This window comes from Delphinapterus leucas, chromosome 1 (genome assembly GCF_059928025.1).
Source record: "Delphinapterus leucas isolate spDelLeu-1000000601 "Yukka" chromosome 1, BTC_Dleu_Yukka2, whole genome shotgun sequence".
In the NCBI taxonomy this organism is placed as follows: domain Eukaryota; kingdom Metazoa; phylum Chordata; class Mammalia; order Artiodactyla; family Monodontidae; genus Delphinapterus; species Delphinapterus leucas.
This window is the reverse complement of record NC_143129.1, coordinates 110333922-110352811: the sequence shown is the minus strand read 5'-3', so window position 1 is coordinate 110352811 and position 18890 is coordinate 110333922. Positions and strand designations below refer to the sequence as shown.

Here is an 18890-nt window from a genome sequence, read left to right as displayed (position 1 = left end):
AATAAATGTCATGTGAGTGTGGTCTCTATCTCTCTCAGAATATGTTATTGTACAAATATAATGCCTTTTCCATCTTAACTAAACACTTGACATGCACTGTGGCTGTAACTTTTGCAGCTTGAGGTGCGACAGCAAAACCAGCATGAAATTTCTTTTTCCTTCTTTACAGTTTCCTTTCTTTTCCTTTCTTCACAATTTCACAGGTAGAAGACTCATTCGTACTGTAGGTCTTAGCAACCTCAGCATATTAACCTCTTATTAACCAGCATAGCAACCTCTAAATTATTAAATCTAGAACCTATTAAATCTAGAACTTTCACCTTTTCACTTAAAGGAAGGACTTGACAGCTTCTCTTTGGCATATCTGAATTGTCAGCATCACTACCCTTGCGCTTTGGAGCTGTCAACTTTAATAATGCAGTAGCCAGTTATTTTATAACTGGCTACTGTATTATTTATAAACTTGCTTTATAGCAAAAGCAAGTTTATTGAGGAAGAGCCAAAAGAACTGCAATTCAGGATATGCAAACTATGGCAAAGCATAGGCAAATCAAGAGAACAAGGAATTTGCTTTACAGGGAAAAGGGGGGAGATAGGAGGGGCTGTGAAAACCAGAGTCCATTGGAGGAAGCTGGTAGTACAAAGTATGGAGGCTTCTCATTAGTCGGGCTGGTACAGTCTCCGACTGGCTGGGCTGTCAGGGCAGAGAGAAGTTTTCTTTTTCCTGCTGGATAGTAAAGTAGAGGGATTTTCCTATCAGAGAGGTAGGTGTACACCTCTTTCTGCTTGGAGCAATTGATGACGCATGGCAGAGTGTGAGATCTTCCCCTACAGGTCTGTCCTGATTCCAATTTTAGCTGAGGTTCCTTTAATTCCACAGGGCCATTGTTAAGTAAAATAAGGGTTAGTTGAACACAAGCACTGCAATATGGCAACTGTCATCTGATAACTGAGATGGGTACTAAGTGAAGAACAGGCAGGATACACTGGACAAAGGGATGATTCATGTCCCAGGTGGGACAGAGCACAATGAAGTGAGATTTTAAACTTATGAATTGCTACTCAGAACAGTGCACAATTTTAAACTTATGAATTGTTTATTTCTGGAATTTTCCATTTAATATTTTCGGACCACAGTTGACCACTGGTAACTGAAACCGTGGAAAGCGAAACCGTGGATAAGGGGGGGGACTACTGTAATTATAATAAATGTGAATGAACTTATTCTCAATTAAAAGAATTCTGAGATCAGGTAAAAAGAAAAGTGATAAAGTCTAACTATATTCAATCTATACAAATTATAAAACAATATGAAAACGTTAAGAAGAAAAAGATTAAATGATATACTAAATAAAACAAGTATGGCAATATTATTAATAGTAGACAAAACGGAATTAAAAGCAAAAAGTATTCAATAGGACAGTTAGTTGACTCATCTAACCTGCCTCTTTCCATCAGCAGAAACGACAAGACAGGACAAGAAAGGCAACATGGACAAACGGGCCAATAGGCCTGTAGTACCTAACAAATGTGTAAATACACAGGTTAAGTACAACTCCTTTTATGTACAATCCTAAGAAGACAATTTCCTTATGATTTGTTCCTTTATTGTATAATCCATCCTATACTTTTATAGTCATTTCCACAAGTCACAGCTGATTAGACAATATGTCACTCTTCTGTTTACTGTGTACTTGTTCCTTTTCTGTTTGCTTTTCCAAATATATTGGTGGTATATATATATTCCCTTGAACTATCTGACATTACATCTTTAGATCCATTATATAATCTGGCTATATTTTCAATATATTTTCCTCTTCCAATATAATAAATTACTCTCTTGATTAATAAAACTTTACATGAAAAATGAGTGATATTTCACTTTGAGTAACACAATTAGCAAACTCTTCCTAATGGCAAAATATGCAATTTAGTGCCTAAGGAACACATCATTCATTTATCCATTTACCCTCCACATGGAATAATGATAAAAATTAACCATGTATTAAGCCACAAGTAAAACCACAATATCTATCACAAAGCAGAACTCTAACAGGCCACATTCTCTAATTACAATCCAATAAAATTAGAAATTAACAATAAAAGAATGACAATTTTTTAAAAGTTTTACTTTAAAAATTTTAAACATAATTTTAAATAATTCTTAAGAGGAAACTAAAACTGAAATTACAAACTATTTAGAAAGAATAGCAATAGATTTAGAAAATCTATAGAACAATGTCAAAGTGGTATTCACTGGAAATTTTGTAGTCTTACATATTTTATAGAAAATTAAAAAAAAATAATAAATGGAGAAAAATACAATTTAAAAGATTACAAAAAGAAGTAGAAGGAAAAAAATAAAGACAAAATGGGAAATTAATGAAATAAAAAATAATAGAAAGTAAAGATTAAAAATGTAAAATTAATAGGACTATTAAACATGATCAATAAGTCAAAAATAAATGGCTTGAGAAGATCAAAATATAGAAACCTCTAGCAAATCTGATTAAGAAAAAAGGAGATGATACAAATAATATTAGATATTAGAAAAGACATTATATATTTAGAGGAAATTTTTAACTTATTAGAGGACAAAATACTTTATGCCATAAAAACTGACAAGCTGGGTGAAATGAATAGCTCAGGAACATATAAAGTAAGAAAAATTGATTCAAAAAAAGTTAGTAACCCTGCAAAGAACAAAAAAATGAAAGAAATCGTAGAGAAACCCAACTTTTAGATCCAGAGACAATGGTGAGCTAAAATGGATTGCTCGCTCTTCTCTCTGAATTCAAATCTGTTTTTACAAATAAGTGAGAAGGAGGTTAATGGATTCCACAATCGAATCCAAAAAGTGTGAGAAATTCCCCAGTGGTGAAACACTGGAAACTTGACAATTAAAAACAGTAAAAAGACAAAGATGTCTGCTCTTTCTAAAACTAGAGAACATATACTAAAGTTTCTATCTACAAGAAGTTAAGAAAAATAGAGTTGCAACTATTAGAAATCAAGAGATAAAACTATCTAGGTAATCCCAGAAAACCAACTGAAGGACAACTCATACTATTAAGAGAGTTCAGTGAGATAGCCAGATAAAACAATCAAAATTTTAAAAATTGATAGCCTTCCTATATACCATCAATAACTGACCATAAAATGCAATGGTATGCAATGTAAAGGACTCACAATATCAAACTCCATAAAATACCAAGAAATAAACCTATCAAGAAATATAAAACCTAAATGATGAGTTATAAAATATCACAGAAAGACATAAAGATCTGAATAGATGGAGAGAGATACCATATTCCTAGATAGAAAGATTTCAGAACTGTTAAAGGAAGAATTCTTCCACAAACTAATCTATAAAGCCAATTTCAATAGGACTTTTTATAAATCTTGACAAACTGATTCTAAATTTCACAGGGAGGAAAAATGCAGGAATATCCAAAAACATTTTTTAAATAACAGTAAGAACGGACTTGCCTTACCAGATAACAAAACATGCAATAAAAGAATAGCAAGTAAAACAATGTGGTATTGTCACGGCAACAAAATAAACAGGCTAACAGTAAGTGTCCAGAATCAGATCCTTAGGAATTCAGTTTATGAGAAGGTGGCATTCCAAATCAATAGGCAAAGAGAGAAAGACAACATAGTTATCAAACACTCCTATCTTTCAGGGACAAAATATAATTAAATTCTTAACTCATACCACATATAAAAATTAACTCCAGATGCCTATGAAAAGCCTTTAGGTAAAAATAAAATGATTTTAAAGTATTAGAAGAAACGATAGAAAAAGTTCTATGATCTTAGGATGTGTGGCAGAGACTGCTTTACCTACCCAACATTCATTCTTTATTTCCTTATTAATAGCAGAATCCTAATTTTAATATAGGCACACTATCACCAAGACATTTCCCAGTCTCTTTTGCACTTAGCTGTATTAGGTGAGAAAGGGTTATCTGGGACTTCCAAGAAACCTACTGAAAAGAGAGAGGATATTCAAGTGTAATGGCTGAAGCTCTAGTAGTAATTTTGGACAATGTGGTGACCTTGAAATAGAAGTCATGTGTGGGATAGCAGAGCAGAAAGATAGGAACACAGTATTCATGACACCTTCAAGCCACTATATCTACCTTAGACTATCTACCTTGAGTTGTATATTCTGTGAGAGAAAAGTAGCCTATTTTGTTGAATCTACTGTTAATTCATTTTATTACCATTTTATGTAGTTGAACCTAATCTTAAGAAATATAGGATGAAAAAAAAAAAAAAGACACAAAACCTAGAAGTCATAAGGAAATGACTGACATGCATGATTTTATAACAATTTAAAATTTCTGTATAAAACCAAATAATATGTATATTCCCTCCTAATAATTAGGGATTTGAAAAGTTTTAAATTTTTCACTCATTAGATTGACAAAAGTTCAAGATAAAAAAACAAGTATTGGGAGGATTTATGGAAATGGTCATTCTTTTTACACTGTGGGTGGGAACTGTAAATAAGATAAGCTTTTTAGAAGGCAATTTGGCATTAAATCTTTTCATGTATATACCTTTTCACCCAGAAATTCTTGAAAAATACGATGTAAATAAAAGGAAGTTCATTCCAGCACTATTTGTAATAGCAAAAGTTTGTAAGCCATCTAACTCTTCATCAGTAAAGGAGTGGTTAAAATTTACAATATGTTCATACTATAGAATACACTGCTATTAAAACACACATTGGGGGCTTCCCTGGTGGCACAGTGGTTGAGAGTCCGCCTGCCGATGTGGGGGACGCAGGTTCATGTCCCGGTCCGGGAAGATCCCATGTGCCGCGGAGCAGCTGGGCCCGTGAGCCATGGCCGCTGAGCCTGTGCGTACGGAGCCTGTGCTCCGCAATGGGAGAGGCCACAACAGTGAGAGGCCCGCGTACAGCAAAAAAAAAAAACAACACACACACACACACATTGGTATCAAAATAAATGAGGTTGACGTGTATGTACTGATATAGAAGAACTTCATGACAGGAGCAATAATTATAGTATGACCTTTTTTATATGTAGACATAACATATGTTTATTAGCCCATATATACGTACGAAATAAATAGAAAGGAAATTGGAAGGACCCACAGCAAACTACTGATAACAGTTACTTCTGGGGGTCAAGGGAGACCTGACTTTTTGCTTTATAAATTTTATTTTTGAATCTTTAAAAATGAATCCATGCGTTACTTATATAATAAGAAGAAACAAACAAATGTGAAAAGAAATCACTGACTTGGAAATACACCCTATAAGTTCACTGAAAAATACCAAATAAAGAAAACAGAGCTAGTGCTTAAGATGAAAGACCCAGGAATTATGAAAAATTAAAAAACAGCCTTAAAGGGCAGAAAGGTGAAGGATAAAATTTTAAAATTAAAAGGATTAACACCTACCTGAAAAAGAACTGATCTGAAATTCAGCAAAGTAACAGGAATATGAGAGAGACATAAAAGTGGTAACTATTAGCCATCATCACCCACCAAAAGACTGTACATTTTGGATTAAGAAAATACCCCACACACATTCACTCTTCCTAGCCACACTCAAGTAGTTGCATAAAGGTGGGAAATTATAATGGGAAGTTAAATTATGATACATACAAAAACAATTATAAAGTCATCAATTTTAAAATCTGACAGTCCCAATGAAAAGAATGTATGACCCAATCTAAGGTAAGGTAAATGAAAGCGTTAAAATTGCAAATAGTGTTCCCAACAAGGTGCTTGTGGAAAAATACCTTGATTTAATTTGACTCAGTAGTTGATACAACAGAGTATATTGAAAAAAACATTGTGAGAATTAAGAGATCTAGATTCTAGTTCTAGATCAGCCCCCAGTATAGCAACATAACCTTGAGCAAGTCACAACTTATCTAGGCATCACTTACTTCATTTGTAAAATGAGAGGACCTGGGTACAGGATCTCTAAGTTCTGTAAGATCTCTAAGGATATTTAAATTTCTAAAGAAATATATCTAAGAAACAGAACATTAACTTCTGTTGTCCAAGCTGTAGATCTGCCTGATGAGTTGTACACAGCAGTGGAAGTTTGTTTATGAGATGCCATGGTATTTGGGAGATAAAATTCAATGAGACGTTAGGAAGTATCCCAGAGAACGAGTGACCTCCTTTAGCTAAGGAGAAAAAGGAAATTCTTTGGCCAACTGGTTTTATTGAGCCACATAAAAAAAATCATTTTTACCTGAAATGATCTAAATCAAATGGTTTAACACTAAGACCTAAATACTCAGAAAACCAAGCACTTGGCACCATTTGTGATTGGAAACTGGGTAAAGTCATTACAATACAATGTAACTTTAGTTTACTCTTCCAGCTACTACTCCTCTATAGAAACTTCCTTTTCCTGGGAGAACAGTCATCCCATTGTCACAAATACATTCCTTCACTGATATCATTGCATTTAGTATGTCTTTCCCAGAATACCACTATCATTCAATAGACATTTACTGTATGTGTTTTCATACTGTCCATTATTTTTATACACATGGTTCTCATTCAAGCCAACTTGAAAGTTCCTGTGGATGAGAAGCATATCTTCTTCTATTGTCTAACTTCCCTCAACAGATTACACTCTCAACGTTTGTTGATTTAAAAATTCACAAATTATCTCTTTTAATTAAAGTCTGAGTTTTGGGAAATTAATTTCGCACCTACATTCTGACTCCTCATTCTTATGTAAATATGTTCTTTTTTGTATTAAGGAAAACAAATTTAAAATAAGTTTAAAAAAAAACCTTCATAAATATGAATCAGGGACAGGTAATCAGTATTTTAAGACATTTAACAATTGATTTTCTTTACCAATTTATTTTCATTTCTCTTGTTTTAATTCTTCCTCCCATTGGAAATCTGTAAATAAACAAGGCAAAACTTTTATTATTATTATTTATTTTAACTGAATGAAATCTTTTTAAAATTACTTAAAACATATTTAATTTCTGTACCTGATAGTTATCCGATTTGGATCTTTGTTCAAAGTATTCAGTGTTTTCTTTTCATTTGTTCTTAACTGTATATCTAGAAATTCCTTGCAGCTGGCTATCATTGTGACCTATAAAATTTCAGCATTTGTTCATTTAGTTATGTCCATTCTTTACTTCTTTTCTCTCACTTATTTTTTCTGTATTTATTTATTTTTAATGCTGCCTTGGGACATCACATTTAGCATAATAGAGTTAAAAACCTGCCTTATACATTTTGCTTCTTTAAGGATTCATTCATTCACTAACGAAAGTTTACGAACACTTGTTATATGTCAGACACTGTGTTACACACTGGGGCTATATCAGTAAGATTGTAAAGATTAACAAGATAAAATTTAAAATATTCAGCGTAGCACCTAACACATAATAAGCACTCAATAAATGAAGATTTCATTACTATCGCTATTACTACTGTTATAGTATTATTTACCCTTCTATAGTTTGCAAATTATTATTCCTATTGAGGATTATTTTGTAATGAAAACAATGCTGTAGGTATTAAGAAATCTGTATTCTAGAGCCTAATTCTGTCAGATGACTCTGCTTTGGTTTTTCACACCTGTAAAATGAAACTAACACCCTTTCTAATTCTCTTTCACACTTACTGAACTCAAAATCAGATGAGTTAATGTTAACATTAGGGAGTTTCTATTCTTGATTTCTTCTCAGTTAAGAATAATATTCAACACAACATTGTAAATCAACTATACTTCAATAAAAAATAAATTAAAAAAGAATAATATTTACATGAAAATATAAGCCTTCTACTCATCAATTTTAATGCAATTTTTAGTATAATAATCTTATCACAATAATCAACTTAGATATTTTAAATAAAAATAAATAGTTTGGATTTGACAATAAATATAAATGTCATGTTTCATGTTCATATCCCCAGTAATGGAAGAAAGGACCAATACAGTTACCATGTGCCAAAAACATGACTATGGTTCTATTCACTGCTATAGCTACAAAGTTGCCCCCCCTGGGGATATCTTAGTATAGCCTGTTTTTACTCCCATCTTCTCCAAAATCAGTTCTTTTTCCTGGTCTATCACCAATACTATTCTCTTTCTACTGTTATCATTATTCTGATGCAAAGGATTTAGGGAAGAGTTGCAAGTAGGAGACACATGCGTCCCTCAGTGTCCCTCATTCATGGCAGACTTTCCTAATATACCATGCCACACCATCTTGGAATCTTTCTCAGCACATTCTTTCTCAACATATTACACTTGGTAACCACTACCAAGGTAATCAGCATTACCACATAAGTTGAAAGGCAGTTGCCATCCTGACTTTGGGTATGTATATGAATTTTCTTAGCTCTAACACAGAGATACAATTGGAAATATATTCTAAGGAGTACTATTCTATATCTTACAATCAAAGGCACATGAGGAGGAAAAACATAAGCACTATTAGAAATGCTTTCTTTTCTGCTCATTTATTCTTAAATTGCATGAGATACACAAATTATTTACTCCAATATTATTTTATACTATATCATTGTATATTTATTTTCTTGTGAAAATTAATTTACCAGATCCAATAAAGTTTCTTTTCCACTGATTGTACAAAATTTCTTCACTGTCTCAAATGTAATATAATACCAAGCCATCAATCTTCCTGCCTCTGTGGGAAAAGACAGAAAAATAAACATTCCCCATCAGCTGAAACAACTTGAATTTTCATCAATTTAACAAACATTTCCTTAGCATCTTTGCTGTGCCTTTAACAGCATCAGGTACAAAAGACACCAAAAAATCTAGAAGACATGGTCTCTGGAACCTACAGGTTAGCTAGGGAGATAACCACATGTGAAATAGCTAGACTAGAGTACAAAATCCAGTTAATGATAATGTTTACATACACAAACTTAAGTACAGAGGAAATTAATCCTAAAAGAATGGTCCATGTGGGATTACCTTCTAGAGAAAATGGGTATTGAGCAGGATTTTAAAGTAAACAATAGGCCTTGGCAGAAAGGAAATATAGCCGTTATGACCTCAGGAAAAAACAAAACTTGTTTATCAAAAGAGTAAAGTTTAAAAGACTATCTTTAGAATAATGTAATGAGAGATATGGCTTGATAAACATAAGACTAAAATTCAGGTCAAACTGACCTGCTTAGAATCTTTGGGCCACCACTTACTAGTTACTAGGTGATCATGTGCAGGTTACTTTACCAGTTTCTTAATGTAATGTGGGAATAATAAAAGTATGCATCTCATATGTTTGTTGTGAAGAAGATTAAATGCAATAATACATGCATAGTACTTAGCATAGTGCCCAACATTAAATAAATGTTGCCTACTTTTATTATCAAAACATGATGAAAGGTAGAATACAGAGGCCCTGAAATAGCCTTTAAATGCTATAAAGGAGTTTAGATTTTGGTTTTGATTTGTAAAATAACAGAGGACCACTTAAAATTCTTGAGCAATATTTCAAATAAATTTGAATTTGAAACTAAATTGTTTTGGAAATAAAACATCAGGTAGGCTGTGGGTAGGAGGATGGGTAGAGTGAGGATAAGTAACTGATGAAATGGAATTCATTTAAAAGGTTACTGGCTTCAATTATAAGTTGTCAAGAACATTACAAAGAATTTCAAGTCTTGTGAACACACACAAAAAACAGCTGAGAAGAGGAAAAAGGCATACTGTTGCTCAAGGAAAAGGCTAATATTTAAGTATGTGCTACAGGTTTTGCTGAAGAGGAAAGAATTTGACATTCCATCACTTACAGGCATCAAGAATAAGGTACAGTAGACAGAACTTAGACTCAGGAATAGCCACTTTCTCAATTAGGAGTCTAGTGAATATGTTCAGCCAAAACGTGAGTAATGCAGTGGTTCACCAAAGGGAGATTCTAAGAGCAGTGTGTGAGATAGCGAGAATATGGTTACCAAGGGAACTAGTATATGTTATATTTAGGGTAAATTTTAAGATGCTCCTCTTATCCTAGATGTTTATAAATTAATATAGGGTATCTCCCTGCTAGTCAAAATGAAAGGTTTTGAGAAAAGGCTTGATATTTGCTGGCTTATTAGTAAGGACGAAGGTTTCCTAGGTAAGGTATAAAAATAAACTAGAAAGAAAGCTATAAAGAAAATGAGTCAAGGCAGAAGCAATGGAAAGAATTTTTTAAAATTTGCAAGTGAAGAGAGAAAATAAAAAGGCAACTTGCTATCAATATAGCTTTTGAATAATAGCAAATACAGGGTATTTCAAAGTAAAAGTCATAGAGTTGGGGTAAGGGGAGTGGAAGCAGAGGTCATGAGTATGCACCTCTCACATATCCTACTGCAAGAAGTGCTCTGATGGATGGCCCAAACTGCTATGTTCTGAATCTATCACTATGTACACGCCAAGATCACACTTCTCAGGAGATACAAACAAATGACTGAGCATGGCAGGAATATTAAGAAAGATCTATAAGCCAAGGGACTCTTTGGATGGGCAACTTTGACTTGAAGATTCCCCATCAACTTTGCCAAATGGTCTTAGGACTGCATTGCAGGATAAAATTCTCCTTCCTTCTCTCTTTCCTTCCTTTTCTCCTTCCTTCCTTCACTCTCCTTCACAGAGGTAAGATTTGCATCCCAGTTTAATGACTTTCCATGCCTTTCGCAATTACTGCCCATTTTCATAAGGTTGTTAATCCTTCATAAATTTGCACAAACTAAGACTTGGCCTTTTGAGCCCTTCTTCTATACACATTAGCAGGCAGAATAGCTAAAAATCTGGACAAGAACACAAGCATACAGATAAAAATACCTAGATACTTGAGTATTATAACCACAAACTAAAAAAGCAAAAACTATATGAAGCAGAATTACTGGAACATACAGACTAAAAATTTAAATACAAAAAATAAATATTCAAAGAGATAAAAGAAGTAATAGTAACACAAAGGAACAAGAAGTCATAAAGAAAGAATTAATTAGAAATAATATGTAAGGAGCTTCCATCCACATTAACAGCAGGCTAAGTAATTATGAACCAATGCCTCTGCTGAAGGCAACTAAGTCAGATAAATGAAACATATGAAATATCTTTTATAAGGCAGCAAAGAACTAACAAGATATTTATCTGGGAGAGGGCTTAAAACCAAAGGGATAAGCACACACAAAATATTTATAAAAACTGACCACATACTGGGCCATAAAACAAGTCTCAACAATTCTCAAAAGATTGAAATCATACTGAAAATATTATCTGATACAAAGCAACTGCATCAAATATCAAAAACAACAGCAACAACAAAAAAACTGAAAAGAAAAATAACTAGAAAACCATCATATGTACAGAAATTAAGAACTAGATTTCCAAATAACCCATAGGTAAAAGAAGAAATAATGAAAATTAGAAAACACAACAAACTGATTGATAATGAAGCTATTACAAATCACAGCTAATAAAAATTCTTAGCCTTAAATAAATATATAGTATTCCTATACATTTACATAAACCTTTATTTCCTGTAAATATATAGTATATGCATTCCTATAAAATCTTGTATTCTATAAACTACATACTAAAAATAACAAGGCTTATGGGAAAAAGTATTGAGGCAAACAACTAAAAAATTCATACAACCTTATAACAAGAGCACTAACCTAAATGATCCTAATAAAAATACTGGCACAGTTAAAAAGACATGTTAAATTCCTCATAAAGTTATATATACATACATGTAACACTTTATGTGTGTGTGCTTTAAGTAGCTTGATGGTGTAGGGTGTAACAAGAGTTGAGGCTGCTGAGTTAATAAATACAGAGGACAAAACGTCCAATGATTGGGCATTGCATAGTATGTGCTTTCAAAGCAGAGTACATGACCAAACTGGGTCCAGAGGAGGAACAGGTAAAACAGCATCATGTACAATACTGTATTCCTCTGAAAACTCAGCTACATTCAGCTAGAATGTATATTTTATGTTAAGCTGCTGTGATGGTTAATTTTATGTGTCAACTTAACTGGGCCATAGGGTGCCCAGATATTTGGTCAAATATTATTTTGGGTATGTCTGTAAAGGTGTTTTGGATGATATTAACATTTAAATTGATAGACTGAACACTGATAGAACATTAGTGCTCTTTGCAATATTAATGGATTTCCATTTAAAAGATTTCTGTGGACAAATAAGAATGTAAAAATCTTAGGTTAATCAATTTCATCTCTTTTTTACTACCTTTCTTCTTAGCACATTTAGTATGCTACTGAACCCCATGAATCTCCTAGAGAAGACAGTTTAGAGTAAAACTGCATTCTCTATTTTAATTTGGAGTCTCTCACCCCCCACCCCAGAACACTCACTAAGATAAATTGGTGTATGACATGAAGATCTAAATAGATTTTCACTATACCATTTATTGAAACATCAATCCCAAGGCAGTTCTCAATTTTAATGTGCAAAAGAAGCATCCAGGGAACAAGCTTAAAATCTAAATTACTAGGTTTTACTCCTAGAAGGTGAGGTTTGTAGGTCTGGAGTAGGGTTCATTAATTTCATTTTTAACATAACAGCACCCTCAGTTGACTTTGAGAGGAGTAGTTAACCCAACCGCACTTTAGGAAACATTACCCTGCTACGTGATAAGGAATATTTTCAGCTCCAAGACTGGATTGTCCTTTTGGACATTCCTGCCTGGACATGGAATGAGTGAGGAATGAAAGAGAAACCAAAGACATCAAACATTTTTTAATAGGCTTAACAAACCGGTTATGCTATTGAGAATAAGAGGCAAGTAGAGATACATTTTCCTAACCTTGGACAAAAAAGAGCAACGACTCATGTTTTCAGAGGAATTTTTTTGCTGTAAATGTTCATTATCCCATTTCATCATCACAACAACCCAGTAAGGTAAGTAGGATGTGTAATATATTCTTGTTTTACAGATAAATAAACTAAGGCTCAGTGAGCATAAGGTCACAGCAAGCATAGTGGCAGAACTGGGACTGAAATCCAGGCATTTGGAACGCAAATTTTATGTTCATTCCACTGTATAGTACTCCAGGTCAAATTAACTGTTATATGCTCTGGGTGTCAAGTTTCACGTCATATATGTAAGAAAAGATTTCCAATAGAAAACTAACGTTCAAATGTCATAGCAAAGGTGAGAGACCAGGATCAAAACTACAATTCATTTACATAATGACCATAGCTTAAGCTGTGAAGGTAAATTATGTTTTCAAAGAAATTATCATAAACTGGGAATAAAGGTCCAACATCTACACATTTAAGAAGCCCATAGTAAAGCAAAAAAGGTCAGCAAAGAGAAATTGATTAAAGAAGCAGAAAGAGAATCAAAAGAATGTTAAAAAGAAGAAAATTAATCAGGTAGTATTCACTGATGATTGAGAAAGAAGACAAATATTACACATATCATTTATTAGGTATGTTTAAAGGCAGAAGGGATGTTGTCAGTGGATTCAAGAAGTTCCACAGGGAAAGAATTATAGTGGGAATAAGATTCTTGAGAATTAAAGTATCTGAAGAATAGATGAAGAAGTTATATTAGTGATTTTCATGCCCCCTTTAGTGAGACATCCTAGAATACAAAGAAGGTAATTCTCACAAACAAATTAGGTTTATCAGAATGAGAACCATGGGAGAGGAAACAAATGTTATAAATCTAGGGCTGAGAGTTAGGGAGGTAAATTGTTTTTAAAAACCTTATACAAATAAATACAAATAAAAACATAATACAAAATCATACATTTCTATAGTACAGTTGCAAGTATGTAAAAATGCATTTAAAAATGGAAGGATACATAAAATGTTAACAGATAGTCTAATTTTTTTAAACTTTCCTATACTTCCCAATTTTTATTTAGTAAAGTATATCTTCTTAAAAAGTTTAATTTGTTATAATGAAGTCAATATTTTCCCCTAAGAAACTTCTAATCATGAGTGGTAAAAACTACAAAACATTCTTTCTTGCTTCTGTTATACCCTATATAGAATCAAAAAGAGAGAGAGAGAGAGAAAAGGAGCCTAAGTAACCATCCATATAAGCAATGTTTGAATAATTAAGAATTGGTAAAAGGATAGCTACAAGAGTTATGACAGGACTGAAGCAACCCAAAGATTTGAGCATTTTAATCCTCTGCTAAAAGTCACCGGAGTTAGCGAACACAAATTCTGTGCCTGTCAAAAAGAAGATCTATAATTTCAGAAATAAAACTCGTATAAATTGATCATGCTAATAATGATGATACCCTACTGAGAACTGAAACCACAATTTTACCATCATCTAAATTTTAGTAGAAAAAATATTTTAATTTAGACTTAAGTAAGCAATTGTTAAATTTACTAACAATGATGGAAAAATTACCAGTTGGTTTGAAATTAACATCTTCATCCATCTTTATCAGGTCCAGAGATGATAAATCATTCAGATTCTTCAAACATAATTCTGTTCAATTATAGAAAACATATTTTTTACTTTAGTAAAATAAAGAATCAACACAAAATAGAATTTATTATAAAATATCCTGAAGGTGTATTTCAGTGTAATTGTTCTGGGAAGAACTGTAGTCCCTATTTAAGTGGTTAAAAAAAAAAACTCATTTAAACAAAAGAGCTGACTAATATGCTGAAAAAATTTTCTAACAGTAAAAATAATACAAATAATAAAAATAACACTCAAGTGATAACATTTACAACTTGGAGCTTTTAAAATGATATATTTGTACTATCTCATTTAATCCTCAAAACACAACATGGCAGGTATTAATATTATTTCATATACAAGTTAGGAAATTAAAGAATAGAGAAGCTAAGTGACTTGCTCCAGGTCTAAATAACTGTTTTGCCATTTGACTTCCAATACGGCAGTAGTTTTTCTTTTTAAAAAAGCTTTAAGATATATACACACAAAGTATAAAGAGTCAAATAGTTCTACAGAGATTGTTCAAAAAACACCAGTCTTTCCCCTCCTCCTAGTTTGCCACACTCTCTTAAGGTAACCATTATGACTATTTTAGCTGATGTTTCTAGTATTTACTTCAGCATCTCTGAATATGACACTATTGCACCTGGAAGGAACCTCTGAATAGGAAACAATGCAAGTTCACTCTCACTGATTGATGGGGATCAGAGCAATTGTAGTAACCTGTTGCATTCAGTGTTCTCTCTGTTCCCTGCTATAAAGACACAGACCTACTAGAGAATGGACTTGAGGATATGGGGAGGGGGAAGGGTAAGCTGTGACAAAGTGAGAGAGTGGCATGGACATATATACACTACCAAACGTAAAACAGATAGCTAGTGGGAAGCAGCCGCATAGCACAGGGAGATCAGCTTGGTGCTTTGTGACCACCTAGAGGGGTAGGATAGGGAGGGTGGGAGGGAGGGAGATGCAAGAGGGAAGAGATGTGGGAACATATGTATATGTATAACTGATTCACTTTGTTAGAAAGCAGAAACTAACACACCATTGTAAAGCAATTATACTCCAATAAAGACGTTAAAAAAAAAAAAAAAGCCCAGGAGATTGGAGGCAGTTAACAGCAGAGAATGGGAATACCACAACCTATTCAATGTTATATAGAATAGCCACTCACAAAAATATAGCCCTTAGAAAGCAGGGTTCTTTGAAAAATACTTTAGTTTAAGCAACATTGCTAAGGCAGCTTGATAGTTTTAAGTGTTTGGTTAAGTAAGGCTTTTGAAGTCTTTGCTAATTTTCTTAATTACCCACTATTAAGTTAACAATCAGTGGCCATCAACAAAAGTCTACACATAATAAATGCTGGAGAGGGTGTGGAGAAAAAGGAACCCTCCTACACTGTTGGTGGGAATGTAAATTGGTACAGCCACTAGGGAGAACAGTATGGAGGTTCCTTAAAAAACTAAAAAAAGAGTTACCATATGATCCTGCAATCCCACTCCTGGGCATATATCCAGAGAAAACTATAATTTGAAAAGATACATGCACCCCAATGTTCATTGCAGCACTATTTACAATAATCAAGACATGGAAGCAACCTAAATGTCCATCAACAGATGAATGGATAAAGAAGATGTGATATATATATATGTATATATATATATATATATACACACACATAATAGAATATTACTCAGGCATAGAAAAGAATGAAATAATGCCATTTGTGGCAACATGGATGGATGGATGGACCCAGAGATTATCATACTAAGTGAAGTAAGCAAGACAGAGAAAGACAAATATCACATGATATCACTTATATGTAGAATCTAAAAAAAATAAATAATACAAATGAACTTATTTACAAAACAGGAAGAGACTCACAGACATAGGAAACAAACTTATGGTTACCAAAGGGGAAAGAGGGGGAGGGATAAATTAGGAGGTTGAGATTAACATGTACACACTACTATATATAAAATAGATAACCAACAAGGACCTGCTCTATAAGCACAGGAAACTATACTCAATATTTTGTAATAATGTATAAGGGAAAAGAATCTGAAGAAAAATATACATATATATAAAACTGAATCACTATACTGTACACCTGAAACTAACATGACATTGTAAATCGACTACACTTAAATAAAAAAAAAACAATGCTCTCAAGTTTCAACTTCAAAAAAATTAATATTCAGTAAGTTAATCAAACAAGAATGCTTACTATATGCTGAGCACTATTCTAAGCTTAAAGTTTATAGTAGTGAACAAGGCAAGGTTCTTCTTCTATAAACTTATATTTTACTGAAGAAAGCAATCAATAACAAATAAATAATTTCAGGTATTGATAAGTATTATGAGGGAGGGAGAGATTGGGATTGACATGTACACACCACTATATTTAAAACAGATAACCAACAAGGACCTGCTGTATAGCACAAGGAACTTTGCTCAATATTCTGTAATAACCTAAATGGGAAAAGAATTTGAAAAAGAATAGATACATGTATATGTATAACTGAACCACTGTGCTGTACACCTGAAACTAACACAACATTGTTACTCAACTATACTCCAATATAAAATAAAAATTAAAAAAAAAGAAAGGTATTATGAAGGAAAATAAAGCTGAGAAAGGAACTAAAGAATAACAGAGTTTTTTAAGCTTTTATTTAATTAAGCTTACGTGTATTTCAGATACACAGCTTATAATTTCTGATTAAAGTAAGGATGTAGTCATCCTAATTTTCAACATAAACACATCACCTTTTCCAAGAGCAGGAAAACAGCAGTAACAATATGGAAATTGCTTTTCCTTTGTCTCTGTAAATGTGGGTTTAAATAAGGTAGTCCAGGAAGGTCTCTCTGAGGAGTTGATATGTAAACAAAGACCTGAATGAAATGAAGGTTCAGGCCACGTAAAATATGCAAGAAGTGTTTCAAGAATAAAGAGAGTGCAAGGACCTGAAGTGTGAACAAGCTTGATGTGGTTAAGGAACAGCAAGATAGCCAATTTGGACAGAGTGGAATAAATGAGGAGAAAGTGACAAGAGATGAAGTTAGAGAAATAGGCATGGGGATGCCAAATAGGACTTTGTGGGTTCTGGTGAAAGTTTGCATTTTATTCTAAGAGTGATGGGAGAGCTACTGGAGGATACTGAGTAAGAAAGTATAACAAAATTTAGGAAACAGCATATTGTATGCTAAAGACCCTTCCTAAGAAATTTAAGGCAGACCTCCAAGCAAACCAAAACATTCTATCCAGTTATATAATAAATTTGGCTATTCTTTATAGGCAAAACTTAGCCACCTATAATAACTGAAAATAAGACAAATATGAACTGTTAAGAACATTTAAGAAAAGTTAAATCTTTACAGTTACCAGAATATAGCAAGGTATTTCTTGGTCTGTCTCATTTTGTGTATTTGATCATTATGATAAAAAATATATGCTTTTAAAACTCCATTACAAATTTGGTCAATACATAAAGAATAATACAACTATATTATAGATCTGTTTCTCAACAGCTGCATCATGAACATAAGCTATTGCTAATCAGCATGTTTTTTTGCGGTACGCGGGCCTCTCACTGTTGTGGCCTCTCCCGTTGCGGAGCACAGGCTCTGGACGTGCAGGCTCAGCGGCCATGGCTCACGGGCCCAGCCGCTCCGTGGCATGTGGGATCTTCGCGGACCGGGGCACGAACCCGTGTCCCCTGCATCGGCAGGCGGATTCTCAACCACTGCGCCACCAGGGAAGCCCCTAATCAGCGTGTTTTAACAATATATTTATTCTTTAAGAAAGACAATTTTACTGCTTCATCCTTATCTCTGCATTTTTATTTGCCATATGTGTATATCCAAGTAGAGAATAAATTAAAATTGGCTAAATATTTTTTGGGATCTAACATGTTTTCTTTTCCTGGAAGACAGTCTCAATACAATGAAGAGGCAGCAATTTCTACTCCTAATAAATGCTTAACAATCTTTTGATATTTTAAAAGATAGGTAATGAAATACTGAGTGATTAACTGAAAACTAAAACTGGGTTTGATAGGAATACTTCATTAGCACAGATTAAGATAAGAAGCCCATAATCAAGCTTGGCTTATATTTTCAGTTAAAAGTAAACTAGAAAAGGAACATAAAGAGTTGAGTATCTATAGGCAACATTTCCAAAGACCAGGATCATTTTAAAAGTAAAAACAAACCAAGTTAACATGTTATACAAAGGAAGATATTCTGATAGAATTAATAAATAGATTAATACAGAAAAAAAGTACATGTGCCAAGCTTTATTTACCTGTGAAAAAGAAATCCATATTTTCTTTTCTGCAAACAAGGTTATTTTAAAAAATACTTTCCCGGAGCATTCTTACTTTCATAAAAACTAAACTTTTTCATTAAAATGTACAGAATATAATTTTTTAGAAGGAAA

General features: G+C 33.1%; 1 protein-coding gene across 2 annotated transcripts in view; it reads right to left on the bottom strand.

Moving 5' to 3' along the window:
* The window catches only part of HFM1 (helicase for meiosis 1), a 126860-nt gene that overhangs the window by 66242 nt on the left and 41728 nt on the right, over window positions 1-18890 (bottom strand). For both annotated transcript variants that reach the window (XM_089919815.1, XM_089919822.1), the window contains exons 19-22: window positions 14393-14473; window positions 8590-8681; window positions 7008-7114; window positions 6865-6912 (exon numbers count right to left, since the gene is read on the bottom strand). In XM_089919815.1, the coding sequence (XP_089775941.1) occupies window positions 6865-6912; window positions 7008-7114; window positions 8590-8681; window positions 14393-14473 (328 nt within the window). The remainder of the gene's footprint in view (window positions 1-6864; window positions 6913-7007; window positions 7115-8589; window positions 8682-14392; window positions 14474-18890) is intronic.